The sequence below is a fragment of the Drosophila bipectinata genome, chromosome 3R, assembly GCF_030179905.1.
Source record: "Drosophila bipectinata strain 14024-0381.07 chromosome 3R, DbipHiC1v2, whole genome shotgun sequence".
Classification (NCBI taxonomy): domain Eukaryota; kingdom Metazoa; phylum Arthropoda; class Insecta; order Diptera; family Drosophilidae; genus Drosophila; species Drosophila bipectinata.
Window position 1 is genome coordinate 14,915,063 of NC_091739.1, and position 19,049 is coordinate 14,934,111.

The window sequence follows — 19,049 nt, forward strand, 5'->3', positions numbered from 1 at the left end:
GTCTTCTAGTTTCATAAAAAAAATTTGTTCAAGAAACCTATCAAGTCTGAGAGAAGTCCCTACTGTGTGTTGGCTACTTCAAGTGTACCTGCTATCGAGGTAGATTCTATAGGAACAGATTTCGAACAAAGGACATACAGGACGAAGGAGGAGACACCAACAAACACCAGACACCTGAACGATCACCAACAGGACGAGGACGTGGACGTGGGCGTGGACGACCAACCTGCAGATACTGCTCCGGTATCTTACTATTCTTCGGCACCACTATCTTCTTGATGATGATTATCTTGTCGCCCTCGATCTTGGTGATGGTGATGGGCACTCCGGGCTGTGGGCGCTGCGGTTTCACCGGCACAGGCTGCCTTGGCTGGGCATTACGGATGACCTGGGGTCCGGTTAGAATGCCGCCAGGACTGGGCTTGGCTGCCGGAGGTGCGGGCTTCGGTTTGGGCTTCTGGGCGGGCACGTGCTCCTTGTGGTCGCTGCGCACTATAGAGAAGTGGTACAGCGGCTTGTCGTCGTCCAGGATGCTCTTCTGCGGCACCGTCTTCTTCTCCACCTTGCGGAGCACCACGCCCAGCATGGGCGACTCCTTGGGCTTGATTTGGATCGAGCCACTGGGAGCTTGCACTCGCTTTAGACTCACTCCCAGATTGGAGCCCACTGGCGGGGGTGTCTTAGTGCGGTGGACCATCTTCCCACTGGGTATCTCGCGGTAGCCGTCCTCCTGGCGCCTGTGCAGATGCTCCTCGTCCGGTGGCAGGGCGTTGGGATTGGTGTGGAGCGATGGTTCGGGAGCCACCAACGGCGAAGGACCCGGAAACATGGATGTGAGGCTGCTCTTTCGCCGGTTCATCATGTTCGGGGCCGAAACCGTCTTGGAGAGTGGAAACTTGGAAGTCAGAGAAGCCGGTGGCGGTGGGGGCTCCACTCCCGTGGCACTGGAGGTGCTTCCGCGTCGACTAGCCGCCTTGCTGACGGAAGCCGAGACACTGATGCTCGCGGAATCCAAGCTGCTCATGCTGGCCGAGCTTTGAAGGCGATCGGGAGCAGCACTGCGCTCGCGGTTACGTCCGGCCGGTGAAATGGACCGTTCCCGGCTACGATTGTGGGAGCGGGCATCCCGGGCCGCGCGCTGCATTCGCAAAAGCTCGATGGAATCGGCTATGTGAGAGCGGCTCTTCTCTGGCGAGGACTCATCCTTGGATTCGGCCTTGGGCTGTGAAACGCTGAGCAAGTGCATCTCCATGGCGTCGTCCAGGATGTTGGGCAGCGAGGTGATGCGTTCGCGAGGCGCTGAATTCGAAGGCAAGGAGCCCTTGGGTTCCGGCTCTTCATCCTCCTCATCCTCATCCTCCTGATCTTCGAGGTTCTGCTTCTGCTCTTGCTCCTGACGTCGCTTTTCACTCTCCATGACGCGCTGCAACTGCGCCTGCACCTCGAGGGCAGCTCGTGCTCTGGCCTTGGCCTCAGCCTCGCGGGCCATACGCACCTGTTCCTGAGCTATGGCCCGGGCTTCCGCCTCCGCCTGCATCCGAGCCCTAGCCTCCGCCTCGGCGGCCGCCGCCGCCCGGAGACTGGCCAGATCCGTGGCCGTCATCTGCTTGATGCTGAGACGTCGTTCCGTGTTCAGGATCAACTCTACTGGCTTCTGGGCGCCCAGGTCCGGACAGCCAAGGGCAATGAGTTCACTGAGTTCGTTGGACATGATCTCTTCCGTGATCTGTGATCTCTCCCCTCACTCACTCTCTGGATAATGGTTTTTTTTCTGGATATGGATCCCAAGGGGGAAAAAGGCAATGGGTTATCTAATCGTGCACTGGTCGTTCCCTCGAATTGCGTTGGGTTTGACGGGCTGGGTGAGACTCGCGAGGCTGCCAGAACTGGTGGCAAAGGAAACCTGCGCCATCGGACCGGATCCAATCGGATTCGGGTCCAATCGGTTCGATCGCACGCTCAATGTCAATGTCTCATTGGCATTTTGGCAACTGCCTCGCCGACTTGACTTACTGATTAACCCAAATGGTCGTCAATAGACTTTTCCTTTGGCGCCCACACATATTCAAAGTATAAGGCATCTCTATAAGGTACATATGTATGTACATATACCTTAGCCGTATATAGAGCAGGGCACATATACAAGTTACAGATCGTAAACAGGCAATGAGCTCATTGATCGCCAGAAAGAACAATACAATCCCATTTATATATTGCCGAAAGATTCCCTCCCCCTAAGATCTGCACCTTGCCCCAGATCCCCCATTATATGCATATCCCCGCTGGAGAAATCATCTGTCTGATGTGTGATATCTCGGTGGGGTTCATCCTCCTCCCACTACTATACTGGCCACCCTCCTCCTTCGTTCTAGAATCCCTCCCAGTTCGAAATCTGTTTTTATTTTTAAAGAAAATAGAAAAACCAAAAGACGACGCACGCAAATTGGCGCAGCCGGGCATTTCTACCTAGTACACACAACAACCCAGTGTCCGTGTGACGCTGGTGCCCCCCCAGTACAGTGAGACCTCACATTGGCCACCACACACAGCTATTTCATAAGTCGATTTTTCATTATTTCTCAACTATGATCTCTGATTTCTTATTAATTGCCAAGCGAGCTAATTGCATCTTAAATACACTTCGGTTTTCCATTAATTTCATCTCCCGATCTCCTGTCTGGCTGGTCTCGGGTGAGCTTTCACTGTACCGGGGCGATGGAAAAACTACACAAGTTTTCCACCCCAGTTGACTTTATTTTGGCTGGCATCACCAGCCGTCATATGGCCAAAAATTGTATTATGTACAAGTTTGTAGTTTGTGGCTTGAATTTTTCGCCATAGGTTTGTTGTGGCCACTAAATATAAATGCAAGCCGTACCAAAATAGCTTTCGAAAATTATAGAAAAAGACGCCAGGCCAGCTAAGCGGAAAGTGGAGGATTGCAGGAGGAGATTGGAGGCAAACCAGAGGCGGCGGCGGCATAATCAGCATGATCATCATGATGATGATGTGGCAGCAGCAGGCCTGATGAATAATCCGCTCTATATATACCTCTATAGTGTGTATATGTATGTATGTACAATAGTTTTGTGTGTATAGTTGTGTCTTTGTGTGCTCCAATTGCTGTTGTGCTGCGTTTGTTAGTTTTGAGTTTTTGTTTTGATTTTCTTGGTCGCTGCGTTGTCTTCTTCGCCGCCACAGCCTCTGGCTCCTCCGGCTCTCCTCCGGGGTGCTACTCCGCCGGCGATGACTCTATTATAAGTATCTCTCTCGTCTGGCTAATTGCAAACTTGATGGGAAGAGTGCAAAGTTCACTATCAGCTTTTGGGATGTATCCCAGCTGGACTACGTCTAGTTCCCGGGGGGGTCAATAAAACAGTTTGCTACTCGATCCAAGAGGATCACTACTTTGTTTAAACAAATTCGGTTCGCACACCTCTCGATGAACGATGAACTGATGTCTGATGCCTATATCGCGCACTTTTTTAAAACACTGGGTTGGTTTTTCTGTTTTTTGTTTGATGTTTTCTTTTTCTAATTCGTTTTTCTTGACACGCTGTGCTGCTGCTGCTTCCGATTTTATTTTTAAAACACTTAAATGTTCTTAAGTTTTTTGGGTTTCGTTCTCTGACGGCTTGATTATGTCACGTTGCCCACCGCAATTGTTTAAAATCCCTCGACCTGTTCCACCTAGATTTTCACCTTCCTTGCGGTGTAAACTGCGTTCTTATATTGCTCATACGCCGTGTATGCACCTCTGAATATATTGTTTCTATTCGGTAGAAAAAAAAATAAAATAATAATATGCCGAAAACGTTGAGAAAACAAACGCACACACAGATACACACACACACATCGATAAACAAATGCGCGAAAGGAGACGACGACGACGAGCGAGATGTTTAGAGATGGGGTCTCTAGAGATCTCGAGAGGGAGTCCCTCCGCCCGGAGAGTTTTGGGGGGCAGATGATCCGCAGTACCGTTACACGACGAAGACGACGACGACGAAGGCGATATATAGGTATATGGCTTTTATTGGAGCAGTGGCAGCCGACACACAGCCAACAAACGAAGATTTCAATCTGTTTCTGTTTCAGTTTCAGTTTCCTAAAAACTGAAAATTCTCAGCAACCGAGAAAGTGCTCGGTTCCGGAGAGGCAAGAGTGTATTTTTATAATTTTCCAATGGCGCAAGGCGCATACAGTTTAGAGCGAATGGCCAAACACACGGCCCAACACAAGTATCTACAAGATGCGCGCGCATCCTACGGATACAAGTGTACTCGTCGGGAGGCAGCATCAGCTGTGAGGCAGCCTTGGGGCGAATGGGGAAGAACAGAGCATGCGCGGGTAGCACTGAGAGGGAATCCCCCCGAGTCATGGCAGCTCTCAGTTATCAGGAGGCAGGAGAAAGATTTCACACAAATGGGAGATGGGAGAGACTAGGGTCTAGACTCAGCCAGTGTGTGTATAGTTTGGGGCAAAATATTAGCACTCTTAGACATCTAGAATATGTTTTATAGGGTAGGGCTTTAAATAAATTATTAATATTATGAATTGGATGATAAACAGCACAATAATCATGCAAACTTAATCATAAACCTTATCTCTCAACCGCCAAACCCTGAAATCTATGCCTCAGCATCGGCCGACTCACTAAGTAGTCATCGGTGTGATCCACAAAGTACTCCTCGACGATCCAGTTGTCGCCCTCATACTTGTCCACCGGCAGATCGCAGAGGGCCACCAGATCAAAGTGGTTGCGCTGCCGCTTCATCAGCAGGCACCGGGTGACGGCCACCCGCTCCTCATCCTCCTCCTCGTCCGGTTCCAGATGATCCAGGTCACAGCCGTTTTTAGCCGCCGCATTCTGGATGTTGAGCCGTTGCTCCAACTGGCGAAAGAACTGAATCTTGGCGGGCTAACCCTAACGATGACGATCGGGAAACACTATGCGCGTTGCTCAGCCCACTTAATTGGCGACAACGGCCTGGGCAACTGGCAGCAAAGCTGGCGAGGAGCAGGCGGCAGTCGCAACAGCACTATCTCATCACATCTCGGAGCAACGTCTCGTCCATCGCCCGTCCACCAGTTAATGTCAAATGATCAATTGAACACGAAAATAACTAGGACAGCGGGAAGGCTAGATGAGCGGGGAGGAGACGAGAGCCCAACCCCTCGACAGTGGACGGGAACTATAAAGATCTTGCTTAATTAAGAGCTTTCCACTGCAAAATGGCAAGTGTAGTTGTTTAACAGCTCTATTTAATATTTTTACGACTTGGATGGCTGTATTTTCGCTTTTCATTCACTGTCTAGGTTTTTATTAATTTTTATCTCAACGAAATTTATGCTAATAAGCGGTTGTCTGTCAAGTGTATCTGTCTATAAAGAGGGTTCATGGTTGATTAATTAAGAAAACTGTGAAATTTATTGTAGAGAAGGTCATGGCTAATTGATTATGAAATTAAAAACTACTGGGATCTGAAATATTTCTTAAGGTTCTTATATTATAGAGTTCTGTTTCCTTCCAACATATCTCATAACTTTGCTCTACTTTTTATGCTATCTTATCACGGGACTGATACAACTTAAGATTTTAAGTGGTTGGGCCCTTGAAGTCCACATAGACTGACTACTGGAGTTCTAAATATTCCGTATCATACTGGGAATGCACTTTAACATATCCACTGTAGGACCCCAAAACCATACACCGAGACACATCTAATGACAAATTTAGCACGCTGCCACATAGATAAGCATTCAACGAAGAAGATAGCCATAGTGAAGGAAAGGAGAGCGAAGATAGCTCTCTGATCACTCCACTGATTGGCTATCGAGAGCGATTGGTTGGGTTAGTCAACAGGTATTCTGATAACATAGAGGCCTAGCCGGCAGACACGCTTACTAGATAATCACTGTCGTGATCCGCAAAGTACTCGACCACTATCCAGTCCTCGGTGTATTGCATAAAGCGCAGTGGGCAGCTGGCCAAGATCAGATCGCGACAGTGATCGACCACCTTTGGCGCCGGCAGGTCACGCATTTTGATGTAGCACGGGATCTGTGAGTTCTCAAAGTGCTCGGCCACCTGCTGTGACTTTTCCAGATATCGCTTGAAGAACAGCATAGCGGGGGAAGATGGTACTCAAGAGTACTATAGTATTATAGTCTTATACTGAACTGAATTAATTGATCAATTAGTCGGCAGAGATTTTGGCAAAGCACTACAAGGGTACAAAGAGGCAACTATGTAACTGAAAATGCATTGATCTGTAAGTTCGGTGCTTAATTTTGTTCATTTACCATTTTGTTTTGCTTTCGGCATTTGTTTAGGGGCTTTCTTTATCACTACATTTGTTTATAAATTCTGTTTTTAGTTGCTATACTATTATATATACATATATATATTTTTTTTACCGATTTTTTTCATTGCCCTTCCTATAATTTTTCACTTTGTTTGCTATGTGTGGGGTTGTGGTTTAAAATGAAAAGTTTTTACCTTAGTTTGCGACTGACGATTGTTGCGTCCGCTGTCGCGTTCGTCCTTGGCCCGGTCGCGGTGCCGGCGACGGGAGCTCGAGTGGGAGGTCTCGTCCCTGTAGCGGTTCTTGTGCTGGCGCCGGCTCGAGGCTGGCGACTTGCGGTGCGATCGCTTCGACCGCTCCTTGCGTCGGCGGGATGAGATGCTGTCATCGAAACTGCAAATGAGAGAAAGGTGATCGCTAATTAGTTAATGGCACGCTCGAGAATTATTACCTAACATCAGCACCCAGAGAGCTCGAGAGCTGGCTTGGATGAATGGCCGTCCTTGGAGCAACGCCCAGCGCATGGACGACATGGCGACATGGAAAGCTACTTAGCTACTTAGCAGCTTGCCCAGCCGTTAAGCCGTTCCACGTTCCACGCTCTACACTCTACGCTCGCCTTTGCCTCCGGATTCTTAAGCCAGGCAACGGGCAACACACTCTACTCTACTCTACACAGCCGGCAAATCAACGAGACGTGTGTTGGCGAATCGGTTTTGCGTTACCAATCAAGTTAATCAACTTGGCCGGATGGCCGGATAGCTACCTCTGGCTGGCTATCTGGTAGCAGCAGCCCACCTTCGGCGAAATTCCTTTGAGAGTACTTCATGGTCCGAGAGGAATGACACAATACTGCGACAGTACTCGGCATTACCCTAACCGAGAGCAGCCCAGTAGTCCCACCGATCGAGGCCAGAAACTGTGTCAATAACATCGGTAGCTCGGCGGGCAGCTCATGTTCGTGCTCATGTTACATCCACTATGCCACACCACACCACACCACACCCACCCCAGACAGAGCTCCGTAAGATTACGGGTGGGTGGCAGAGCGATCTTGGCATGAATCAGCTGATGTTCGAGAGATAACTGACCTATGTAGTGGAGAGTGGATATCCGAGTTCCGAATTAAGATCCAAGAAGTCAAGCCACCATATGCTAATAAGGCAGGTTAGCCAACCCAACCAGCCAGATTACGAAAAACTCTGTCGGTCGCCCACGTGGCCCCCAAAAATCATCTAAATTTGGGCACAAATTATGAGAAACACAGAACCGAACGAAGCTGAAAGTGACTTTGACTACAAGTACGTTTGCACACAGCTGCACCGTGAATATATCTATCTATCTATCTGTTCCGAGTGTATTTCTATCCAACTACATGACAAAAGCTCAACCGAAACGCCTGCGCACAGCACTCCAAGATCCAAGACATCTGAACAAAAATCTTGAACAACTTGAGCGCACACGCTGCTGCTCCACCGTCGTAGGCTGGAAAGCCTCTTGGCCAAAAAACAAAAAAACTAGAAACTCTGATCTTTCTGACTGGCACTGGCACTGGCGTCTGTTGCGGAAAAGCCGCTTACTGGTAGCTGGCCATGCTCATTCAAAATTTTGATTTATGATTTGTGACGCGCTGCGTGCAAATTAGACCAGCTTTTATGGCAAAACTGTAATTGGATATTAATGATTCGTTGATTCAGATTCGAGATCCAGAACTCTGACAGCCTGGTGGGGGGTGTATGAAGCAAGTTCACAATACTTTCCCGATTTGGCTTGGAACATTTCGGTTCGGCGTTGTGTAAGGTAATTGGCTCAATATTTCACTCAAGGCACTGCACGAACGACAGGTCGAAAGCTTGACTAATAAAAGCCTCATAAAATAATAATATCTTTTGACCTAAAAGGGGTTCTGCCTGTGCCTGGGGAAGGTAAACAAAGGGTTCGGTCGCCGCCGGTCGCTGTCAAGTGAAGAAATTCCGATACTGGCGGGGGAATACGCGATAAGATATCAGGTGGAGAAATAATACTCTAAACTACGACACTGCGGTAGCTATTACGATTCCGACTAGGGTGTTGAAATCGATTATCGTTTGAGTTTGAGTTTTTGGACAATCTTTCCAATTTGACTGTTTTATTGTCACACAGAAATTCGACAAGTTATGACAGTCTGTGGGAAACAAGATTAGATTCGGGAATCTCACCCAAGAAGGGTTCTTCACATTTGGCAAGTGCTTGATATTTCCAAGGATGGAGAAATCGCACCCATATGTATGTTTAGCCGACTGCCCTTGAGGCTGGCACTCCAGGGGTTCTATGTACTTATTGCTTTCTGTTGGCCTCCACTTTTAGCAGACTCACAGATGAGTTGGCTTTTATGACCAGGCCAATCCCATTTCTGGCCTTATCACCTCGCACATGTGGACACAGGCACTTCCTAGAGCGATTGTGACGACCTTGACCGAATCTGGTGGCCAATTTTGCGCAATTAAGAGCCAACAAGCCCCAGTGTCTTGACCGACTTCCTTAATGGCTGGCCATTTGTATACCTTTGGGTCGATAAAGCGTTAAGATCCAACCAGTCAGATAATCCCATCCGCTAAGAACAATAACCTGCTGCAAATTCTTTAAAGTGACATTTCGAGAATGCTTCTTACTGGGGGAGACTACCAAGTATATGGAGCCCATGAAAATAGTTTCTTATACGCTCTCGTCGCGTTATTGAATTATGAAATTAATCATTCGAAAACCAGTTTTTTTCCCATGATTTACATAGAGCACAGCTGAGACTGAGATTGAGACTGAGACACTTTAAACCCACCAACCAAACAGCTCAGCTCAGTGCCTGCAACTGCCGACAAACATTTGTTGCGGCCCGAGAGATTTTTCTTCATTTTTATTATTATTTTGTATTATTTGTTGTATAGCTTTTTTGTGCTGACCCTGAAATTGCCATAAATACATTAAGCAAAGCGTAGCGCACATATGCGATCTGCCCTCCGCCAGATACCCGTTCCCTCACCTGCCCATATCCATAAAAATATATACAAATATACTAAAAAAAAAAGTGTTAACAATTGGATTCGAATTTTTGCTTCCAATGAACTGCAGAAGTTATGCGTCATTTAAAGTTATGCGTTTACACAAAAAATACAAAAAGTAAAAACCCCATAGCGGTTGAATAGCCCAAGAAATGCCTGGGATGGTTCAAGGTTCACGAATATCATGGTTCGTGATCTATTTATGGTTTGTCAGCTCAATAAATATTCAACATTTTGATAGACAGTTTATCAAATCGAAAACTATAAACCAAAATTATGGATCAATAAACCCCAAACTGTGTCAAGAAACGGTTCAGGGTCTTATGCTTTCATAGTTCATGGGTTGTCTAATAAATCTATTCTAGAATTCTCTTAAAAATATGTAGTTTGATACGGAAATGGCAGATCCCTCTTATTAAACTCCAATTTGTCATTTAAATTCGACTTCCCAAGACTCCCGATACGGAATAATTGTTTATTAAAGCTAAATATTTCCAAATCATTAGGTAATCGGGTATTCAAATGACCATTTGTCTTGGCTTCCTATTTATACTTGTGTGACACCTGAGACAAGGGAATCCAGCTCCGACTTTATATTTTATTCGATTCTAAGCCATATGTATGTTTTTTTTTGGCTGCTCATTGATTAAGGCAGAAGGCAGAGTAGTACTGAACATATATCTCTGTCTTCTAGTATTCCCCATAATGAGAAACCGGATTTTTTGGCTGAACCAGACCCTGAAGGGTATGGGTAGTGGAATAGTGGGGTGGGGGGTCTGATCGAGCGCCTTAAATGACAAAAGAAGTGCCGTTACAAATACTCCCTCCATAGTATATAAAAATATGAAAGAAAGGCTGAAATTATGAACAAAGAATGACTAAGTGGTTGAGTATGTTAGCAGCCCAAACACAGCTGCGGGATTATGCAAATCCATTTGGGTGGCAAATGGTTGGAATTGAGGGCGAGAGCCCAAGTGACGAGATGGGGTGACGTTGGCCAAATGCAAGGTCATTGGTTGGTTGCGTCTGCGCAAACAGAAGACTTGGCCCAAGCCAAGCCAGGCCAAGTCAAGCCATCCAAGACATCAATAAGCACTTCAAGTAAGTGAGATGAGTACAACAAATAATGGAAAGGCCTTTGTGCGTCAGCTTAAGAGCTTCGGGGCTGGCTGCCACTGGAGGCTGGCTGGCGGAGAAGGAAGTGTCACTTGGCTCGCCTTTCACAGCTGACGGTCATGTCGGGTTCAAGCTGCCCGCCAGTGTCTGAGTCAGGCAACGAGGGAGATCGTTCGGTTAAATGAACGTAATGAAATTTGCGTCGAGATTGTACCCAGCCCCTGCTCACCCAACCACCCTCCCCCCACCGGCCTGCTGGCTATTTTTTTAGCCGGCCATTACTGTTAACGAAAACAAACAACAGTTAGCGAACTCAAATCAACAACAAGCCAAATTAAATATGCCAAGAGCCAGCCCCGATCGGATACGTAAAAGGAAGCGGCGGCGGCATCGGCGATGAAAACATTTTGTGTGCAATTTTAAATCAAGTCTAGAAGATCTCTCGGATACTGCATTGTTTTATTTCGGATACTGCCTGTATTTGTTTTAATTTTTTATTTTTTATTTTGTTTAATTTTTGCGTAGTCAATCACCTTTCGGCTGACTGCTTGTAGGAAGTCAATGAAAAACATTAAATTCATTTCGTTTGGCAGTGCTGCTGAAAGTTGCATCCATTATTCACTTTTGTTTTCCGATTGTCTGGTTTGTTTGGGTTTGGTTGGCTTCATGTTTCGCTTAGGCCTGCCTTGCGCTGTCGGAAATCGATCGAGATCGAGATTTGTAAGCTCAAGATCTAAGCTTCGGTGTCAGCTTAGTTAGGCGGCGGAGGTAGCAGCATCGATTATGATCGTATATGGGTCTGCGGAGACAGGTCCGGTTTGTTTCGATCGTGATAAACGTCAGATAAATGAACCCGAACCCGACAATACAGAAGCCAACCGAATACGAAACAAAAAGGTGACCCCTCCCTTGGAGATCACAGAGAGAAACCATGCCAACCAAGGTGTGGACAGAGTGAGGACTCCATTTGTCCAGATGCTGACATAATGGGCTGGGCTATATACTCAGGTATATGATTATGACCGAGTCATATGGAATAACAAAGCTTAAATGGCAGTTTTAAACTCAAATTAATGTGTTAATTGATCGAAGCTACCATTTTGGTTCCTAAGTGCCTTCTTGAAGAACTCACTTGCCCAACGGGAAAGTGCCCAACGAGGTTGAGACTCTCGGGCGGCCTTAAGTCAACAAATGGACGGAAAATGGGCACCCAAATGAAGTGCGCCCCTCCACTCGAGATCGGAGAACGTTAAAAGCTTTGCATTCGACCCAGCCCGGCGCTTGGGTTGCCTAATGAGTTGCCGAATGGAGCTCGCTCCAAGTTGGACACCACTGCTCGGCGGCGGCTCTCACAAGTAGGGGCGGTGTGCTTGACCAAATTTGGCGGAGATCTTGAACCGAATCGTAGCGGCACAACGCCAACAAATATAAACAAAAATGAAATAAAAACAAAAAACAAACATCATCGAGAACGAGATTGAGTTGGGACTGATGTGATGGAGATCGAGGAGGAGGAGTAGAAGGAGAAGGAGGTGGTGCTGGCTTTAAATGAAGTGCGGACAGAACGCTTAGTCAGCATCCAAGCTACGAAGCTGCCACTCAAGGCTAGAGCTCCAGTTTCGAGTTCGGTTTCCGCATACTGAAGAGATACTCACTTATACTCACACGTCGTGGACCCCAAGAGCTCCGTCCGACGGCGCTGCTGCTGTTGCGTTTTCTGGTGGATCTGGAGATTGTTGTTGCCGTCCGATGGGGGCAACAGCACGCGGTCGGGATAGAGCGGCTTGGGGGCCCACGAGGCTGCTGCCACATAGATGTCCGTTCGCGGAGGCGAGGGATGCGGTTCAGGGGTCCCAGCCGCATAGCTGTAATAGCCGTCCTCCGGCTCATCCACCACGGAGAGCCGGTGCTTCGTTGAGGATGCCTCTCCCAGGTCATCGCTGTACAAATACTCGTGCATGGATCGGGCGTACTTGCTGTTCCTCCTCCGCTGCTGGGCCGGTGTTAGCTGACTAGGCTTGCTTCGTAGCTGCACCAACTCGTCCTCGCCAGGCGAGGCCCGTATCCAGGAGCTAGCTGGCACATACTGCCGCTGCTGGTGTGTTTGCACCAGTTTCGAAAAGTCCACGTAGAGCGACTCGTCTGTGGCCGGTTTGCGTTGGAACTCATCGTCCTCGTCCCGGATGCGCGTTCCGTTCTCCTCTGTGTCTCCGTCCCGATCGTCCTCGTCGTCATGGGGAGTGGTGGGCGCGCCCACGGAACTGTAGAAACTATAGTTGCTGGAGGACTGTGAGTAGGAGCGGTTGCGGCCGTAGAACTCCTCCTCGAAGGGCAGGCCCTGGGGGAACTTGTTCGAGAAGGCCTTCTTCAGACGCGGCGAGTCGTGGGAGTCACTGGAGCCCGTCGAACTGCAACCGGCCCCCTCTCCGCCGTTGCGCTGCTTGAGACTTAACTTGGGCGTGGCCGGCAACTGCCGGCGCTGAGCCAGAGGAGTGGCCTTGCCTGCCACTCCGCCTCCTCCTCCTCCGTTAATGAGATCATTGTTGGCTGGCTGCCTGCGCGCTGGAAGCGGCGGCTGCGGGGCCGGGTAGTTCTTGCTGGAGCGTTGGCTCAAGCGGGCGCCCGGGTAGTTCTCCTTGGCGGCACTGGCCACCGTTGACTGGTGAGTCCGCTTCTGGCTGGTTGGAGTGCCCATCTGTTGCGGCTGATACTGTTTCCTGGCAGTGCTCGGTGTGGTCACGGGACGGGGTGCCTGATTGGTTGGCGGAGCTGGAGCCCTAGCCTTGCAGTGCCTCGGGGGCACTGTGGGATTTGAGTTTGTGGAGCAGGTGGTTTCAATGCGACGGATCAGCTTGGGGGTCAGGGGTTTAACGCTGCCCCCGTTGACCAATCTCTGGTGCTGATGCGGCTGTGGATGTTGGTGGGTGTGTGACTCCGTCTGAGGCTTGTGGCGATTGCTGCTGCAGTAGCTGCTTCTCCAGGGCTGCTGACGCACAAAGCGGCTTCCATGTACCCCCTGCTGGTGGATCGAGGACGAGGACGAGGCTGTGGACGAAGAGGAGGATCCCACTGCCGGGTTGTTGCTTCGCCCCGGCACAGATTTCACCACAGCTCTGTTGGCTCCACTACTGCTGAGGGGCTGGGCGGCAGCGGAAGCTCCCACTTGACTGGTGTTGCTGTTGTTGTTGCTGTTGCTTGTGGCACTACTGTTGTAGCCACAACTGCCGCGCGGCACTCGAAAGGAGCTGTATGGCCGAAAGCCACTTCCATATTGTTGTCCAACGACGGGCATTTTGTTAGCTTTCTGTTTTATGTTTTTTATTTTTTATTTTTTATTTCGTTGTTAAATAAACTCGCTTGTTGGTTAATTATTCGTAATTTCAGATGTTGCTTCAGGCGGTGATTTTGTTATTTTTTTTTGTATCTTGTAGTTACTGTATGTGATCTTGTTAGAATTGGCGTTGAAATTTAAACTGGTGAACGTTTACTTAAAACGCGTGCACTCCGAAGATCGCTTATCTCAAGCTTTATCGTTATCATTTGAATGCTGCCGTGTTTGAATTCGTTAATTATATGGTTCTCATTGCCAATGCTGTGCACACACACTCTGCCTGTCGCTGAACTACACCCAGTTTTACGCGATTTAATGCTACCAGCCTGCTGGCCAGCCTTCGCTTCAGTACAAAACTATCAAATTGCTTTCCTTTTAGCCGCTGATTTAGACAGAACGCGTGTAGTTAACACGTTCTCGATGGCTTATGACTTGGCCAGTCGATTGCCCCAGAGAAACACCTCCCCGCCCCATCAGTCAGGTGCAGCAGTTGTGCGACTTCTTGCTGGCCGCATTTCATTTTCGCCTGTCAGCACCGCAGAGGCAGTGGCAGGCCAACAATTGAATTAGCCACCAATATAACCCTGAACCTTGGCTGCGATTTAGCCGGGCCACAAATCCAATTGGCCATTGGAAACTGGACATTGGCCACTAGCCACTGGCAAGTTCATTGATAAGACCCCCAAAAACACAACCAGTTAAGACTCTTTGGCTTTGGCTTTATGCAATTCGATGGGTGAGCAAGAAATACGTTTGTAGAAAGTGTCGGTGGTGGGCCTGTGTCTGCGACTGCGCCTCCGCCTCCATCTCCGCAAGAGCTCAAAGACCCGGCTGGAGCGAACAGGTCCTCCGCCGACCAGTTTTCACAATTTTACTTTTTTTTAACCTGATTCAAAAAGGAAACACACCACAAGCTGCCAGCCCCAAACGGGTCAACAACAAGTTGTTTGTGGGGGGGAACCTCCTCTGCTTGCTGATGAGTAATAATCGGAATATCGGAAATGCGTGCAAAATCCCTTGGCCAATAAAAACACAATCAGCACGTCCGGTTGTGATGTATTCGCTTCTTCCATGACTGCACCGAATCGTGTTCTCTGATAAGTCATTGGCGCCGTCATAGTCGGTTTTTGGTATCTTATCGTGGTTAGTTAGCCCCTTCTATTACCCCCCACTCCTGCCTGATCTCGTTCTTCAAAAAAAAAAAAAATAAAATAAAAGTGTGCACAGCATTGGAAATTCGGAGAATTATTAGATGTGGTTTTTTGGTGGCCATTGGAATGGAAATTCCAAAGCCCAGAGTCAGCGGAACACATTATTATTTTTGGCCAGGATGCATAAACAAATCACAAAACGAAGCTCTATTATTCAGTATGCAATGAACACTTTGCACTTGACAGCTGCACTTTGTTGAAAATTATAAACAATAATTTAGCCGATATTGCTATACATTTCTTTCACAAAACACTTGGCGGCGGTTGCACGACGGCGGCGACGACGAGCGCAGAAGCCAGCACCTCCATTCGCTGGTGAGTTGTCGTTCCGACTGAGCAAGTGTCGGTTGCTGGGGCTCGGTTTTCGATTGTCGGTGGTTGTCGTTTCTCAGCTGGGTAGCTGGGGAGCTGAGCGCATTTCCAGTTTACAGGCGATCCGATGAGCGAGCCGCGTAAACTGAGTTCTTCTCCACGACGTTGTTACCGCGTTACCGCGACCACCACATGCGTGCGCCCCAATTGATGGCTTGTAATTTGAATAAAAAATGATTGAAATTGAAAATGATCGAAAACAATAAATAAATCGGAAAGCAAGGAAAGCGGAAATGCGAACGAACCATTTTGGAGACTATTCCGCTGCCAAGGCATTATCATTCTGTATGATTTTCATATTTGGAGTGTGGATTTTCGGCCACTTCCGCGTTGCAAGATGTCACCACCGGGACTGAGTAATGGGCCGGGGCCAGGTCGATTAATCTGATCCGGCTGGACACTTAGCCAGCGTGTTAAACAACAAATGCAAAGGTTAATAAACAATGCGACTGCCAGGCATGAAAACGTCATTTTATCGACAAAGAAAGCGGTCGCTGCTAGTGCCGTATAAATTACAAAACGCGACTCTGATTAAGAAGATATATAAAAACAGAGAAAAACTTCCCGGCTCCCGGGGTGCAATGGCGGTGGTGGAGAGATGCACAACTGATGTTGTGGTCATGCCTAAAAAGGCCATGGCAAGTGTATTAAAAAATAATAAATGCGACATCGACGCGCCTCGGTCGTCCGTCTGCTTCTGCGTCTGCGCGCGTTGTTTTGAGTAATATGCAAATACGACTTTAATACGCAGGCGCATAAATTAAGGCAAGGAAATGCAACGGACAACCCGCCGCCAGGATTCAACGCCCACAGTCGCCCCAAAAAGGGGGTCAGCACAAAGAAACCACCGAATTCGCATTAATTTACAGTAAGCCAAGTCAAGAAGATGACTCCTCGCTTGCAGGAACTGATGCCACAACGCACAAATTTCACTTGCCATTTATGGCCGCATGTTAATTTGTCTCTCCGGCTGCTCCTGCTGCATCTTTATGGCCCATGGACCATTAAAGACATGACCGTTTACAAGCCATTGAAAGAAAGCGAGTCCCAAGGAGCTCAGACTGCGTGGGCAGGACTCTTCGACTGTGACTCTCGCCTCTTGAAATAAGGTTTTGGAAAGCTGTGGGAATACCCATGGAGCAGTAGGCAGAGCCAGTTTGCCAATACCAGACTGGGATCCGGGATTTCCTTAACAATTTATAGGTGGGTAAGAGATTACTTACAAAAAGGACTCTGGTAACAACTAAATCTTATACACCTAAGCCAAGTATCTATTTATAAGATTTAAAAATTAAGGATAAACAATCTAATATACTTATACAACTATTTCTTACACACTAATGTTTCAAAACAATTGGCTTTTGAATCAATATACATGAGAATAGCCTTTACATTTTGAATCTTAAAGCTAATACCAAGCCATTGACTGCTTACGCGTCGACTTTCATTTCCTTAGAGCAGCAAAGAGCTTGAATTTAGGATTTAAAACTGCCTCATACATTCGATTTACTTACGTTGGCTCCTTGGATATTTGCGATGAGTTCTTGGCATCGAGTTCGTGCCTCCGTCGCTTGGCCGCCGATCTCGTATGGTGTGTCTTGGTGATGCGAGGCCTGTTTGCGGTAATAGAAAAGGTGAATGAGTACCGAGTTTTGGTGGCTACGGTGCCTGCCTGCTGCGAGAGGTGTGTGTATTTGAGTAATCACAAACACAGACATCCGCAGGAGAGCAGGCAAAGAGTATGGGAAACGGATTGGCGGCGGAACTTACGGCGACGGTGCCTCTACTGGGGGTGGCGAGTGATCGCCAGTATCCAAACGTCGGCGCTTGTCTCTTGTTCCTGCCGAGGAGCGATCCCTTGAGTGGTGGCGTCTCCGTGTTCTGGGCATCTGGAAAAAACATAGACACACCGTCTGTTACATCTCTATATATTTCCCATAAGGCACATATATCTTTGAACCAAAGGCAAGGGCAACCCCCACCCCATCAGCCCACAAAATCTGTTCCCACCAAAAAGGTGAGTACAGTGGCATACAGCTGGCACTAACACACACACGCAAGCCACAAATTGCATTTTGACCGACGCTTGTGTTGGTGTGGGAGAAACAGACCACAAGCCCAAGCTTTCCACACGCACTTTGATGTTAATGACGGAAAACCTCTCCAAACATGTACCTTTTAACTAGTATTTTCTTTTTTGGGGCCTGGCACGGGCTGGCTTGTGGCAAAACAGCGCGCAAATTGATTTTTGTTGTACTCGCACTATTGTTGTTGCTTGGCGTCTTGGCTGGCTGGCCAATTTACGCAGCTGTCGTCTTGACTTTGTTGGCAATGCTGCAGCCGCTCCTGGGTATCTGTGCTCACAGGACCCCTTCAAGACTGACAGGATTAGCTATTTTAGCAATGATCGCCACGGAAATCGTGTTTTTTGCCTTAAAATTCACGTCACTTGGTATTTTATTCACCACGTCTGTGAGGTAGAGTAGGGATGTGTAAAATATATCAAAATTTATCGATATTTTTTTTTTTCACACAACCGAAATATTTTTAACGTGATATTTGTATATACAGATATATACTTAGATACCTGGCAGGTATTGCTACAACGGCTTAGTTTCGCTATCTTACCTCTTCGGCGTTATGCGTTCTATTTGGCGCAGACGGCGAGGGGTGCGGCAACTGAGGGGGTGCCGGCAACGCTAGGAACGGCGACCGGGGCAAATAGAGGCGCTGCCACAATCCGCTCAGGAGCTGTGTTAAGGCCGGCCAGGAGAGTCTCGCTTGCTTTGAGTTGTTTTCGCCGTTGAGGTGCATGGGTTCCTTGTTCGGCTGGAATTGCATGTGGTTGTCCGCTTCGTTTTTGTGTTTGCTCTTCTTCCTGCGTCAGTTATGTTTTGGCGCCTTTTTTTCTTTGCGTCTTGGTTTGAGGCGCCTGGGCAAGCAGCTACCTCCGCACAGTGCTCCACCGTTGGTGGGGACACAAATTTGCTAACTTGATGTCAAAATAAATGAATTATGTTTTGTTTTGCAACCGCTAAAATTGAATTGCACACTTGTTTAAAAGTGTTGTGTAAAACTCATTTTTATTTCAGTGTTGCTAAATTTAGGTACACATATAAAAAACTTACGAGTCCCTGGTATGTTATCGGTGGGTCGTTAAGTGTTGGGTAATGGATTTGGGGCGCCAAATGACATTTGAATTTGAAAAAAATAAATTGACGGTCTGCTCCTGATCTTATTCCCACTCCTCACTTCTTGGATAACGTCTTTCCTAAAATAGACCAGAAATAAGAAAGCAAAAGCCTACTAACTATAACTTAGTGTCACAGTCTCTGATGTATTCCGATTATTCAGCTCTTACTGTCTTGCAGAGTGCAAAGAAAAAGTTTACAGAACGCCTAAAGTCAAAATAGGCTTATCGGGAACAACGCAATTTCTTTCAATATAGTTTAATCCGAGAAATATGTAAAATATTTCCTCAGCCATAGTCATGCCTCTGACCAGCTTTGGCTGTTAACATTTAACATAATGTTAAGGTGGAAAACATTCCAGAGTGGTTCATGTCTATGCTATTGCGAACAGTTCGAAAGTAATAAAAGTCAAATTAATTCAATTTAAAATATGTGGTATAAAAGCCAATATTATTTATATATTTAATGTATATAGAATAAATAAA

At 47.5% G+C, this 19,049-nt stretch overlaps 1 protein-coding gene across 4 annotated transcripts in view; it reads right to left on the minus strand.

Annotated features, from left to right (window-relative positions):
• Window positions 1-18,442, minus strand: part of Doa (Darkener of apricot) — a 34,185-nt gene extending 15,743 nt beyond the window's left edge. Inside the window, exons 1-4 of one of the 4 annotated variants that reach the window (XM_017247567.3) lie at window positions 18,002-18,442; window positions 17,144-17,262; window positions 16,888-16,986; window positions 6,503-6,701 (exon numbers count right to left, since the gene is read on the minus strand). In XM_017247567.3, coding sequence (XP_017103056.2) covers window positions 6,503-6,701; window positions 16,888-16,986; window positions 17,144-17,262; window positions 18,002-18,214 — 630 coding nt within the window. In that variant the 5' untranslated portion in view covers window positions 18,215-18,442. Of the gene's footprint in view, window positions 1-226; window positions 1,839-3,981; window positions 4,073-6,502; window positions 6,702-12,114; window positions 14,007-15,237; window positions 15,343-16,887; window positions 16,987-17,143; window positions 17,263-18,001 lie in introns of those variants that run through there. The other 3 variants (XM_070280750.1, XM_017247560.3, XM_017247568.3) reach the window with 3 other exon arrangements.
• Between the last annotated feature and the right edge of the window lie 607 nt (window positions 18,443-19,049).